The 13,741-nt window shown below is 40.4% G+C and overlaps 1 protein-coding gene across 4 annotated transcripts; it reads left to right on the top strand.

The window, feature by feature from the left end:
• The first annotated feature begins 775 nt into the window (after nucleotides 1–775).
• Nucleotides 776–5,544, top strand: ARL4A (ADP ribosylation factor like GTPase 4A). Of its 4 annotated transcripts, none has more exons than XM_065939607.1 (3): nucleotides 776–1,281; nucleotides 1,863–1,980; nucleotides 2,420–5,543. In XM_065939607.1, exon 3 carries the CDS (start codon nucleotides 2,509–2,511, stop codon nucleotides 3,109–3,111), a length of 603 nt encoding a protein of 200 aa, XP_065795679.1. In that variant the 5' UTR covers nucleotides 776–1,281; nucleotides 1,863–1,980; nucleotides 2,420–2,508; the 3' UTR covers nucleotides 3,112–5,543. The 4 variants fall into 4 exon arrangements, with proteins under 4 accessions (XP_065795679.1, XP_065795681.1, XP_065795682.1 ...); XM_065939608.1 differs by having other exon boundaries at nucleotides 777–1,281; nucleotides 2,423–5,542; XM_065939609.1 differs by lacking the exon at nucleotides 1,863–1,980 and having other exon boundaries at nucleotides 2,420–5,544.
• Nucleotides 5,545–13,741: the final 8,197 nt, after the last annotated feature.

Genomic DNA, 13,741 nt, shown 5'->3' on the forward strand with positions numbered 1-13,741 from the left:
TTTTCCCAATCTAGTCCGATAAGTACTGTTGCAATGCTGGTCATAAGGAGACAAATATGGCAATAAGGGTCTTGAGAAAAATCGGGAAATTTCTTGAGGAAATTTCAATCCATTTAAAAAAGTGCACCATAAAAATTCTTCCAATATCTTACAGCCTCCACCAAAAATAGATTTATTCATTAAGTATTTCCCAGATTTTTTTATCAGTACTCCTGATAAAAAAATCAGTACTCCTGATCAGTACTTTATCAGTACTCCTCCTTATTTGTTGTTGTAAGTACCCTGAATTTCAGTGATCATGTTTTGTAATTAAATTTATTCATGTGGACATTTAGTTACTTTCTTTTTCTCTCACGGACTTCAGTATTTCACGAGCGCGGAGACAAGGTCAGATTTGCTCACCATTCTATCCTCAGACACACAGAATTGTGTCTACTGCCTGTTAAGTGTTCAATAAATATTTGCACACTTATGGGTCAGGCACACTGTTGCAATGAGTCAAACTTATCCAGGGAAAGCATTATGGATTTAGTGATCAGCGGATAAATTCCAGGACCACTACTAATTTTCCTTGTATTACCTGAAACGAGAGGATTTCCTCGTCTGTAAAAACCGGCATATTTCTACCTGTCGCCACCTCACCGAGATGTTGCTAGGATCACGTGGCAGAGAGCATTTATTTGCTCTGCGTAAGGAGGATGTGTTACAGACATCAGTCTGGCCCAGGACTCTCCGGGCAGCTACTGGGCACGTCCACGTCACCCCGTTACATAAGGGGCCCGCCCGTCCGGAGTCCTCTGAAATCCCTGACCCCGAGTCACCGGCCACCGCCCTGAAGACGCCATAGGATGCCTTGAGGCTAGGCGGTGGAGGGTGGCGCCCACCCGAAGATTGCGGCCGGCCGGCTGCAGTAAGCTTGTGAAACAGCTGCGGCTCTCGGCGCTGAGACCGGAAACCCCACCACACCCACCCGCCGCTGGCCAGCTCCAGGTCGGTTTGAACTTGACCCTGTTTTGCCGTTGCTAGGAGACCCGGCTCCGGCGCGCCCCCCACTGGCCCGCGCCCGGGCGCGCACGGGAAGGGGGCGGGGCCCCGGCAGGCGCCGGGGGCGGTCGGCAGAGCACCGTTAGGGCTGCCCGGCGCCGGGCCAGCGTCCCTGGAAGCGGCGTCTCGTCCCCTGCCACCGCCCAGGCCTCGCCGGCGCCCTCCCGCTGGTATCAACGCACTCCCGAGTGGCAGAGAGTCACGCTGGATCCGGGCGCGGGAAGGACATTCAGTCAGGTGAGCCGGAGCGGGACGGGCGACTGATGTGGCCACGCCCTGCTGAGGGAGACCTGTCGGCCGGGAGCGGAGGGAACAGACGAGGGGATCGTGCTGCGAGGGTAGCGGGCCTTCCCCGGCGGGTGCACCAGCTCGGATCAGTCACGCCTGGGGGCCTGCGCGGCCGTGGGGAGGACCCTCCGGCCAGAGGAGAAGGAGTTAACATGCCGGCGGTGACCAAGGGCCTCGGGTGTGAGCACCTCGGCGCGGCGTCCTTGGGCTGCGCTGCAGGTGCGCCCGAGCGGGCGGAGCGAGCGGGGTGGAGGGGACCTGGCTGGCCGGCCGAATCTCCCTTTCCCCTGCAGGGGTCGCTCGGCTCCCTCTGCAGGCGCCCTGTTTTCTAACTCTAGGGCAACAGGTGGTGCTTTTGGTCCGAGGGAGAGCCCCACTGCGCCGCGCGGGGAGCGGCAGTTACTCTCACCAATTAGGGCGCGGGGGCGGGCGTGGCGTGGACGCGCTGACGCCGGGGACCAATGGGATTCGGGCTCGGGGGTGGGCCGTGAGGGGGGGGCGTGGTCCGAGTCTGGAACCAAGGTTTCTAGGGCTGCAACCGCCAGAGCTTCCTGGAGAGCTAAGCTGAGCGGGCGTGGGGTGCTTGTCCGCCCGTGTCGAGAAGCCTACCAATGCTTTCTCATTTGGACCCACGCTCCAGTTCAGGAGGTGAGAACATTGTATTTTGGGAGCGGGTGGCGGGCATAAGATAATAGTGACCTTGGGTATGCTGTTAAGCTTGTGGAATTAGATCCTGAGGATCAGATTATGTTACAAATTTTCTGCCAAAAAAAAAAAAAAAAGGCACTTACGTGGTTACTGTGACTTGGATCAGTTGCTGGTAGATTGTCTCTGTATGAGGTCTCTGAGATCTAGGGACCCAGAGGAGTAAAGTACATATTACTGTAATTTCAGTGAATGTTAAAGAATTTCAGTGGCAGTGCTTATTCTGTCGTTCGCCTCGGTTTGCGTATGATTCTTATCTCATTTGGTTTGTTTACTGAGGCAACTTTTATTTATCAAGTTCCTCGTGTCGCTTATTTTAGCAGGAAGAGAGAATAACAGTTGTACATTATTTCACAAGAATAACATTCATTTTCCCCCTCAGCAGTCTGGTAACTGGATCTCCTAGGAAGAGAAGTTCTTAAAGAGTAAGAAGAAAGCATTTCAATTTGGAACACTTCTCTGCAACTGGAAATGGGGAATGGACTGTCAGACCAGACTTCTATCCTGTCCAGCCTGCCTTCATTTCAGTCCTTCCACATTGTCATCCTGGGTTTGGACTGTGCTGGAAAGACAACCGTGTTATACAGGCTGCAGTTCAATGAATTTGTAAATACCGTGCCTACCAAAGGATTTAACACGGAAAAAATTAAGGTAACCTTGGGAAATTCTAAAACAGTCACTTTCCACTTCTGGGATGTAGGTGGTCAGGAGAAGTTAAGGCCACTGTGGAAGTCATATACCAGATGCACCGACGGCATTGTGTTTGTCGTGGACTCTGTTGATGTTGAAAGGATGGAAGAAGCTAAAACTGAACTTCATAAAATAACAAGGATATCAGAAAATCAAGGGGTCCCTGTGCTTATAGTTGCTAACAAACAAGACCTGAGGAACTCACTGTCTCTCTCAGAAATTGAGAAATTGTTAGCAATGGGTGAACTGAGCTCATCAACTCCCTGGCATTTGCAGCCCACCTGTGCAATCATAGGTGATGGACTGAAGGAAGGACTTGAGAAACTACATGATATGATAATTAAAAGAAGAAAAATGTTGCGGCAACAGAAAAAGAAAAGATGAATGGTGATACCTTTTATATCTGTGTGGAGTAGGTTTTCTCTGGTCTGATTTTGACAAATGGAAGAGTGTCTTCAGCCTGGTTTGCCTGCCTGCCTTCCTGGATGCTGTTAAAGCTTTGTTTTGTTGAACAATCAGATGTCCAACTCTGTTGCCTTGTGGAAGATGAGTAAATGCAGTGCTTCTTAAAATGGTCTCTTCTCCCTACCCCACAAATCTTCTGGTACTGCCATTTTGGGAAGCCAAGCAAGGATAGAAAATTGACCAGAAAACAGTTAGGGAAATTTGACTTGAAGTTAGTGAAATAAAACTTTGAAGAGTGTCTGCCTAGTGTTTTGTGCTTACACCTTTGGGGGGCAGGGGAAGCCGTTGCAAAGAAATTGTATACAAGGCTTTGTATGTTAAGATAAAGTGCTCATGAAGGGAAATGTTAAAGTAGATTATTATATATACAGTTATATTGATCACATTGGTCCAACCAGTCAGGGACAAAGAGGAAGTGTTTGGTTTCTTAAGATTTGGCCAAATGAATCTTGACATTTTCTGGAATTAAATACTCTAATGCTATATGTTAATTCTAGATGATGTTTAAGTTGGTCTGACTTCAAATAATAAAAAGGTATTTAGGGCATATTCAAGTGCATGGATTAGTTTTTCTGACAAAGCATGTTTTGGTGTATAGTCTTTTACTTTTTAGAAACAGCTATGCATCTTTTTACACGGTCAGGTTTAAAACACCTTTTGGGGGGCTTAGGGCTGTTGAAATATTTTGTTGTCAGAATCACTTTTAGTTGAAGAACCTAAAGTAATAACTCTTATATAGTAGATTTGGGCATGTAGACTAATCTTAAAGGCATATGCTTTGATATGTATATGGATTTATGAAGAAGGCAATTGATTAATTCAGTCAAGAGGATGTAATTATAATACCTGGTCTCTAAAGTATTCCAGTTGTAAATTATTTGTTTTATTTGCTGGCTGAACACAGATGTGGTTTTTCATATATTTTTGTAGTGTTTTGAGAAGAGCAGAAGCTTTATAAACACCACCTAATGCACTGTGCAGTGAAAATGTAAGCGATATCCTTATGTGCTCTGAGCTTTAATTTTTTTGTTTACAAACAACAGTGTTATACAGGCAGTCTAGTCCTTATTATAAGGTAGAGGGAAATGATACAGTACTGCAGATAAGAATTGCGATTATAGAAAATGAAGGGGAAAGTAGCAACGCTGTGTTTTGTGAAAATTCACTAGAACTGTTTATGTTGGACTCCAGAAAATGCTCTAAATTAAAAGGAGGGCAAACCTTTACCTAATTCTTATCTGCAGGTGAAGACTTGCTTCCCGTGATGACATGTTAGCAAATCAACTTGACTTCTGTGTGTTAACGCCAACACCTATTTGTTTTGAAGATAACCAAAAGAAATGCACTTTGCTAGCAGGGTTTGGTTTGGGCTTTTTGTTGTTGTTGTTGTTACTTTTTCTTTTTTTTTTTTTAAATGGAGTTTTTGGAAACTTGGTCCTTGTTAAACACACAATGAAGTAGCTTCCCGTGGAGCCTTCACGTGTTAAGTGTATTAATACCTGCACTAGTGACAGTCACTTAGAATGTTTCTATTTATAGAAATGTGGATAATAACTACCAATAAACTACTTGAGGCAATAGGAGAAGTGTTTGGCTTTGAGTTTCAATGTATATATTTACACTTTTGATAGAGTTACTCAGTAGTAGTTGGAAACAACTTTGAAAGCTGGGTTTCATGGTCCTATAGTCATGCGACACAGTCACTAAGAAGTGGCTTTCTGGGAGAACCTTTTTTATTACCCTCACTCTGTGAAATCATGATGTATGCTCTATACTCACTAGATCCAAGATGGAGTCATAAAACTTGCTGAGAGAAAAATCTGAATCAATTTAGATCCAGGGTGGATTAATAAAACTTGCTGAGAAAAAATCTGAATCAGTTTAGGTTTTCAGCCTTCCTGTATGTAGTTCTGTGTAAAATAGTACAGTTATAACTATCTCTTGAGGGTTTAGGTGTTAGTCTTACTTTGCAAGAACTTGATAAGCAAATCTACATTATCTAAGAATTCCATATTTAGTGAACAATAAGAAAAGAGAAATGGTATGGACACTATATTAGTTTTTATTTATAAAACACATTTTCAACTAGAAAACTCATAAAATTTTCCAGTTTGCTAAGTTCAGTTTCTTCACCACCTATTTTAGCTGTTGATAGTATAGGATAGGGTAATAAGGAGTCTTGAAATAAACCCTGAACTGTTTAGACTTTTTTTTTCCATTTATTTTTATTAGTTCGAGGCTAATTACAATATTGTAGTGGTTTTTGTCATACATTGACATGAATTAGCCATGGATTAGACAATACTTTTATATCTATTTTTTTAATTCAGGTACACCTTTTCTAAAGTATATTTCTAAAGTATTTCCTTATATTTGAATTTATTTGATTTAATACCAAATATTAAGAACTGCAGTGGCTAAATCTAAATTGCTATCAAAAATATTTTTAAAAAAAGGTTTTGATACTAAGACTTAATTTTAAATGCCCATAGTTGCTCTAAATTAGATTATAAACATTTAGAAAAGAAAAAGTTATATGCTTAACTAGCCAGCAAAGATTACTAAGAAGTAATCATGGAAAAATACAGCATTAGAAGCCAAAAATGAAGTTATTGGTATAAATATATATTTGTATGTATAGAAGGATGATGGTTTCTGAACAGAGGGAAAGGGGGGATGTGAAATGTTTTTGTTGGTACAAGGCATTTGACACTTAAAGAATGTTTCATTAATTATTCATGTTGACCTGGAAAAAGGTCTTTAGAGGGTAGAGTGTTGCAAGATTCTATTTAATAGAATTTCATCAATGATGTAAACAAAATGGTTTCTTCAGCAATAACAAAGATGCAAAAGAATGTTTCTTTAAACTTTTGATGATGTAACGGTCAATATTTAGTTAGAAGAACTTGGAATCTTGAGTATACCATCATTTGAGGTTGGAATTTGCATTTAGGGTTTAAATTTAGCAGAACATCCTGTGGGAGGAGTGATGTTTGTGCAACATTTAGTGAAAATACTGAATAGTCACTGAAGTATACATCTAAAAATAACTAAATAGAAAAGTTTATGTGTGTTTTACCACAGTAGGACTTAAGCAGAATATTAAATATGACACTTAGTTTCAAAGAATCAACTTGAATAGAGTGAGAGCAATGTGATTTAGAGACCAGATTCAGTTACAAATTACATGGAAGGCAAGGATGTTTAAAGCTTAATATGAACCAATGTACCATGTTAAACTAATCATAAAGTTCGTATTAAAATATGTGACAATTAGAAAAAATAATCGCAACAAACCATGACTGAAGCGTGTGTCATTCTGTGAATATGAGATAGACATGTAAGAATACCTATCCAGGAGAGTAGTTTAGGAGGATGTTAGGTGTACTGTCTAAAAAGAGCATATGAGATCTGAGGTTAGATGGGTGTTCATGTCCTGGCTCTCCCACTGTTACACAGGTGGCCTTCTGGCAAGTTCTTTGAAACTTCTCATGGTGTGAATTTCTTCGTGGTAAAATAAAGACAATTGCGTAGAATTTTGAGAAGACTGATGAAATAATGTAAGTTATTTAGCACATTACCACCAAGCATTTGATAAGAACTTGATACATATTATTATTAACCAGTACAAATCTGTATATGTTGAGAGACAGTATGATATAGTTGATAAATTCAAACAGTTTCAATACTATAAAATTCAGACCTTTTTAAAAAGTGCTTTTTCAAAAGTGCAGTGTCTGGGTTGTAGTAGACATTCAGTAAAACCTTGTTTAATGAACTTTAATCAATGCCAACAAAAACACTCTCCTAAGTATAACATCCTACACCTTTTTATATATCCACGTGCATATAAGCCAAAGAAGGGAGCTTTGCTTGTGAACTGTGCTAAATATCTTAAGAAGTGCAGCCTTCTAAAACATGGGTGGTTGAGGACAGATGCTGGAGTTGATTCATTTTAATGATGCTCTAGTTTGAAAACAAATCTTTTAACTTTTTATGACAAGAAATTTCAAGCTTATGCAAAAGTAGAATACCATAATGAATTCATAGGTATCTCTCAAGGATTACTTTCACCAATGATCAACTTTTGGTCAGTCTCATTTTCAAGATTCAATCAGTAATTGTACATATATTATGATTGGTTGATATGTCTGTATACATCCTTTCTCTCTTTTCCTGTCCCCCCACACCCAATTCTTCCTCTCTTCTTCCATCTCCCTGTCTCCTTATTCTTTCTGTCCCTGCCTTCTCCCTCCCCCCACTGCAATTTATTTTTGTATAGTTTCCCACACTTGAGATCTTGCTGAATGCATCTCCCTTTTGGTGTCTAACATGTTCTTTGCATGGACTCTCACTATTCTTTGTTTCCCCAAGACTACTTTAAAGGTAATATTTTATACTTTCACCCGTAGGTACCATGTGTGTTCCTTTTTGTGCTGGTAGTGGTCATTGATGGAAATTGTCTTATACAACTACATCTAATAACACTCTCTGATGACAGAAATAGTTTGTATCTACACTATCCAGTGTGGTAGCCGCTAGCCTCATGTGGTTATTGAATGCTTAAAGTGTGGCTGGTGTGATTGAGGAACATAATTTTACTTTTTTTTTAGGATTTTTTTTTTTTTAATGTGGACCATTTTTAGTCTTTATTGAATTTGTTACAGTATTGCTTCTGTTTTATGTTTTGGTTTCTTGGCCGCAAGGTGTGGGGGATCTTAGCTCCCTGACCAGGGATCAAATCTGCACTTCCTTTATTGGAAGGCAAAGTTGTAACCACGGGACTGCCAGGAAGGTCCTATAATTTTAAATTTTATTAAATTTAAATAGCCCGCAAATGAATGTGGCTATTGCATTGGACAGGACTGGCTGATAAGAAACTTTCTCCCAGTGATGATTTGCTTCTCCTGATGTTTGGTTCTTAAAGGAAGTGCAAGGTGTGCGTGTTAGTGCACAGTCATGTCCAATTCTGTGCAATCCCATGAACTGACTATAGCCCGCCAGGCTCCTTTGTCAATGGGATTTCTCTGGCAAGAACACTGGAGTGGGTTGCCATTTCCTTCTTCAAGAGATCTTCTTGACCCAGGAATTGAACCCACAGCTCCTCAATTGGCAGGTAGATTCTTTACCACTGCACTGCCTGGGAGGCCTTTGAATATAATTATAACTTTACCCATTTAAATTTGATGTATTTCAACTCTCTGTAGTTATTATCTCTATTTATGGTTAAATTAGGCTGTATATTGTCACCCTGCTTATTTAACTTATATGCAGAGTACATCATGAGAAACGCTGGGCTGGAAGAAGCACAGCTGGAATCAAGATTGCTGGGAGAAATATCAATAACCTCAGATATACAGATGACACCATCCTTATGGCAGAAAGTGAAGAGGAACTAAAAAGCCTCTTGGTGAAAGTGAAAGAGGAGAGTGAAAAAGTTGGCTTAAAGCTCAACATTCAGAAAACTAAGATCATGGTATCGGGTCCCATCACTTCATGGGAAATAGATGGGGAGACAGTGGAAACAGTGTCAGACTTAATTTTTTGAGGCTCCAAAATCACTGCAGATGGTGACTGCAGCCATGAAATTAAAAGACGCTTACTCCTTGGAAGGAAAGTTATGCCCAATCTAGATAGCATATTAAAAAGCAGAGACATTACTTTGTCAACAAAGGTCTGTCTAGTCAAGGCGGTGGTTTTCCCAGTGGTCATGTATGGATGTGAGAGTTGGATTATAAAGAAAGCTGAGTGCCAAAGAATTGATGCTTTTGAACTGTGGTGTTGGAGAAGACTCTTGAGAGTCCCTTGGACTGCAAGGAGATCCAACCAGTCCATCCTAAAGGAGATCAGTCCTGGGTGTTCATTGGAAGGAGTGATGCTGAAACTGAAACTCCAATACTTTGGCCACCTCATGAGAAGAGTTGACTCATTGGAAAAGACCCTGATGCTGGGAGGGATTGGGGGCAGGAGGAGAAGGGGATGACAGAGGATGAGATGGCTGGATGGCATCACCTACTCAATGGACATGAGTTTGGGTAGACTCAGTCTCTTCTTTTCTTTCACTTTCATCAAGAGGCTCTTTAGTTCTTCTTTGTTTTCTGCCATAAGGTGGTGGTGTCATCTGTATGTCTGAAGTTATTGATACTTCTCCTGGCAATCTTGATTCCAGCTTGTCCTTCTTCCCGCCCAGAGTTTTTCATTATGTACTACTCTGCATATAAGTTAAATAAGCAGGGTGACAATATACAGCCTTGACGTACTCCCTTTCCCGATTTGGAACCGGTTTGTTGTTCCATGTCCAGTTCTAACTGTTGCTTCCTGACCTGCATACAGATTTCTCAGGAGATAGGTCAGGTGGTCTGGTATTCCCATCTCTTTCAGAATTTTCCACAGTTTATTGTGATCCACGCAGTCAAAGGCTTTGGCATAGTCAATAAAGCAGAAAAAGATGTTTTTCTGGAACTCTCTTGGTTTTTGCTGATCCAGCGGATGTTGGTAATTTGATCTCTGTTTCCTCTGCCTCTTCTAAAACCAGCTTGAACATCTGGTAGCTCATGGTTCACATTCTGTTGAAGCCTGGCTTGGTAAATTTTTAGCATTACTTTACTAGCCTGTGAGATGAGTTCAGTTGTGCGGTAGTTTGGGCATTCTTTGGCATTGCTTTTTTTTGGGATTGGAGTGAAAACTGACCTTTTACAGTCCTGTGGCCACTGCTGAGTTTTCCAAATTTGCTGGCATGTTGAGTGCAGCACTTTCACAGCATCATCTTTCAGGATTTGAAATAGCTCAACTGGAATTCCATCACCTCCACTAGCTTTGTTCGTCGTGATGCTTCCTAAGGCCCACTTGGCTTCACATTCCAGGATGTCTTGCTGTAGGTGAGTGATCACAGCATCGTGATTATTTGGTTCATGAAGACCTTTTTTGTATAGTTCTGTGTATTCTTGCTATCGCTTCTTAATATCTTCTGCTTCTGTCAGGTTCATACCATTTCTGTCGTTAATTGAGCTGATCTTTGCGTGAAATGTTCCCTTGGTATCTCTAATTTTCTTGAAGAGATCTCTAGTCTTTCCCATTCTGTTGTTTTCCTCTATTTCTTTGCACTGATCACTGAGGAAGGCTTTCTTGTCTTTCCTTACTATTCTTTGGAACTCTGCATTCAGATGGATGTATCCTTCCTTTTCTCTTTTACCCTTCACTTCTCTTCTTTTCACAGCTCTTTGTAAGGCCTCCTCAGGCAGCCATTTTGCTTTTTTGCATTTCTTTTTCTTGGGGATGGTCTTGATCACTGCCTCCTATACAATGTCATGAACCTCCATCCATAGTTCATCAGGCACTCTGTCTATCAGATCTAGTCCCTTAAATCTATTTCTCACTTCCACTGTATAATCGTAAGGGATTTGATATAGGTCATACCTGAATGGTCTAGTGGTTTTCCTTTCTTCAATTTAAGTCTGAATTTGGCAATAAGGAGTTCATGATCTGAACCACAGTCAGCTTCTGATCTTGTTTTTACTGACTATATAGAGCTTCTCCATCTTTGGCTGCAAAGAATATAATCAGTGTGATTTCGGTGTTGACCATCTGGTGATGTCCATGTGTAGAGTCTTCTCGTGTTCTTGGAAGAGGGTGTTTGCTATGACCAGTGTGTTCTCTTGGCAAAACTCTGTTAGCCTTTGCCCTGCTTCATTCTGTACTCCAAGGCCAAATTTACCTGTTACTCCAGGTATTTCTTGACTTCTTACTTTTACATTCCAGTGCCCTATAATGAAAAGGACATCTTTTTTGGGTGTTAGTTCTAGAAGGTCTTGTAGGCCTTCATAGAACCATTCAACTTCAGCTTCTTAAACATTACTGGTTGGGGCATAGACTTGGGTTAGGGTGATACTGAATGGTTTGCCTTGGAAATTAACAGAGATCATTCTGTCAGTTTGAGATTGCATCCAAGTCCTGCATTTCTGACTCTCTTGTTGACTATGATGGCCACTCCATTTCTTCTAAGGGATTCTTACCCACAGTAATAGATACAATGGTCATCTGAGTTAAATTCACCCATTCTAGTCCATTTCAGTTCTCTGATTCCTAAAATGTTGATGTTCATTCTTGCCATCTCCTGTTTGGCCACTTCCAATTTGCCTTGATTCATGGACCTAACATTCCAGATTTCTATGCAATCTTGCTCTTTACAGCATTGGACCTTGCTTCTATCACCAGTCACATCCACAACTGGGCATTGTTTTTGCTTTGGCTCCTTCCCTTCATTCTTTCTGGAGTTATTTCTCCATTGATCTCCAGAAGTATATGGGCACCTACTGACCTGGGGTGTTCATCTTTCAGTGTCTTATCTTTTTGCCTTTTCATACTGTTCATGGGGTTCTCAAGTCAAGAATACTGAAGTGGTTTGCCATTCCCTTCTCCATCACTATCTGTAAATTGTCATCTATCTATAGATGCCCTGAAATGGATCAAAGACAAAATGGAATTCCCTAGAATAGCATTTTCCACACTGGACTTCAGATTGGCTTAAGGACCATTTTAATATCCCTAGACTCTACCTCAGACATTGTGAATCAAATCTCTCAGGGATGAAGCCGATAATTATATTCTAACTCTTCTTAGGTTTTTAACACACCTAAATCAGCCAGATTTGGCAACCATTGTTTTATTGGACATGACAGAGGGATAGTTCTTACAGTGATGGGAATAAAAGAATCATAAGTAGAACTGGCGAAGTAGAGATTTACCTGGTTACCTTTGATCCCTTTTCTTCTATATGATAAAAATTTTTTTTATTGCTTGACATTGATGTCTAACTAACTAAACTGAGAAATTGTCTGACCCGGGAATGTTTTACATCAGATGGCTTAGGGAGAATTAGAGAGCTCAGGGAAATGGAATAAGTACTTTTTTTCTTGTGAACTTGCATATACTTTATGCTACGTGGCATAAAATCTTTTAGAAGTTCTCAGGGAGTTCTGCTTATCTCACAAAAGATAGAGACCACTTAGAGATTTAGAGAAGTACTAAGTAGTGACTGCCCTGTTGCTTTGCTGTAATCCTTTTGGGAATTTTGAGTGATCATGATCATAGCCAGTTATTTTCGGACTAACAGGTATGATAAGGAAATATCAAAGGCTTATAATAAGAGCAGCACCTGAAAAAAATGGGCAATGCAAATGGATTATACTAAATCCTTTACACATGTGATTATTCAAATAAATAAAACACTTTCAGTCTTTCCGTTTGGTAGACAAAGACGGTCCTTTTTGGTGAATCTGTCAGCAACTTCTCATGCTAAAAAATGGGTGCTTGTTTTAAATTTTAGGGTGAGTTTAAATCATGGTCTTGACATTATATATCTGCTGTGTGTCTGAATGCAAGTTACTTCATTTCTGTGAGTTGCACAGCCTTCTCACGTTAACATGGTGATAATATCCTGTACTAGAAAGTAGGTCCACTCGGACAGGGAATTTATCCAGTGTTATATCCTTAGCCCTTGAAACAGTCCAGGGCACACACACATACTAAACACTCACATATATACATAATTTACAAATGAATGAAGCTTAACTTTTTAGGGGTTAGTCAGAAATTAGTTAGCAATATAAATATAAAATGTGAAAAATGCTATGAAGGAAACAAAAAGCTGAGGAGTAGAAAACCATGTGACTGACTTCCTTTTAGTAAAGTACGTGAAGATTTTTCAGATCTATCTAAAGAGCTATGGGAAGACCAGAGGGAAAAGCATTTCAGGCAGTGGGAACAGTATATGCAAAGGACGTGACATGAAAAATCACTTAGTGTATTTGAGAACTGAGTGTAAACTAGTATGGTGAGAACTAGTGAGAAAAGAAAGAATGGCAGGATGTGAAGCTGAAAGATCAGGAGAAGACGTTTATCCACAATGCTTAGTTGCTCAGTCATATCTGACTCTTTGTGACCCTGTGGACTATAACCTTCCAGGCTCCTCTGTCCATGGGATTCTCCAGGCAGAAATACTGGAGTGGACTGCCATTCTCTTCTCCAGAGGATCTTCCTGACCCAGGAATCAAACCCAGGTCTCCTGCATTGCATGTGAATTCTTTAATTGTTTGAGCCACCAGGGTCAGCCAAGTGATGTCTTGAACTAGAGTACTTAGTTTGCTTTTATTTACTCTTTATGCACTTGATTGCAAATTACTGCTGCCTGTAAATCTACTGTATTTTTGCATTTGTTTGACTGTTTCTGTTTCCTTTTAATATCCTTCCCCCGCTTCTTTTCAAGCATTTTTATTACTTTTCCCCTCTATGAACTTTGTTACAAATTGTTCTACTATTCTTTTTGTGATTACCATAATTACCACATGCATCCTTGATTTACTGAAGGCTAAAATAAATTAGTACTTTTGCCAATTCTACTTTTTCGACAATACAAAAAAATAAAACATTTCTTAAATAAAAAAAAAAATTTCTTAACTTATTTAAATTTGGAGTATAGCCGATTAACAATATTTTGTTAGTTTCAGGTGAGCAGCAAAGGGGACTCAGCCATACATGTTCAGTTCAGTTC

Source organism: Muntiacus reevesi, chromosome 6 (assembly GCF_963930625.1).
Source record: "Muntiacus reevesi chromosome 6, mMunRee1.1, whole genome shotgun sequence".
Lineage (NCBI taxonomy): Eukaryota > Metazoa > Chordata > Mammalia > Artiodactyla > Cervidae > Muntiacus > Muntiacus reevesi.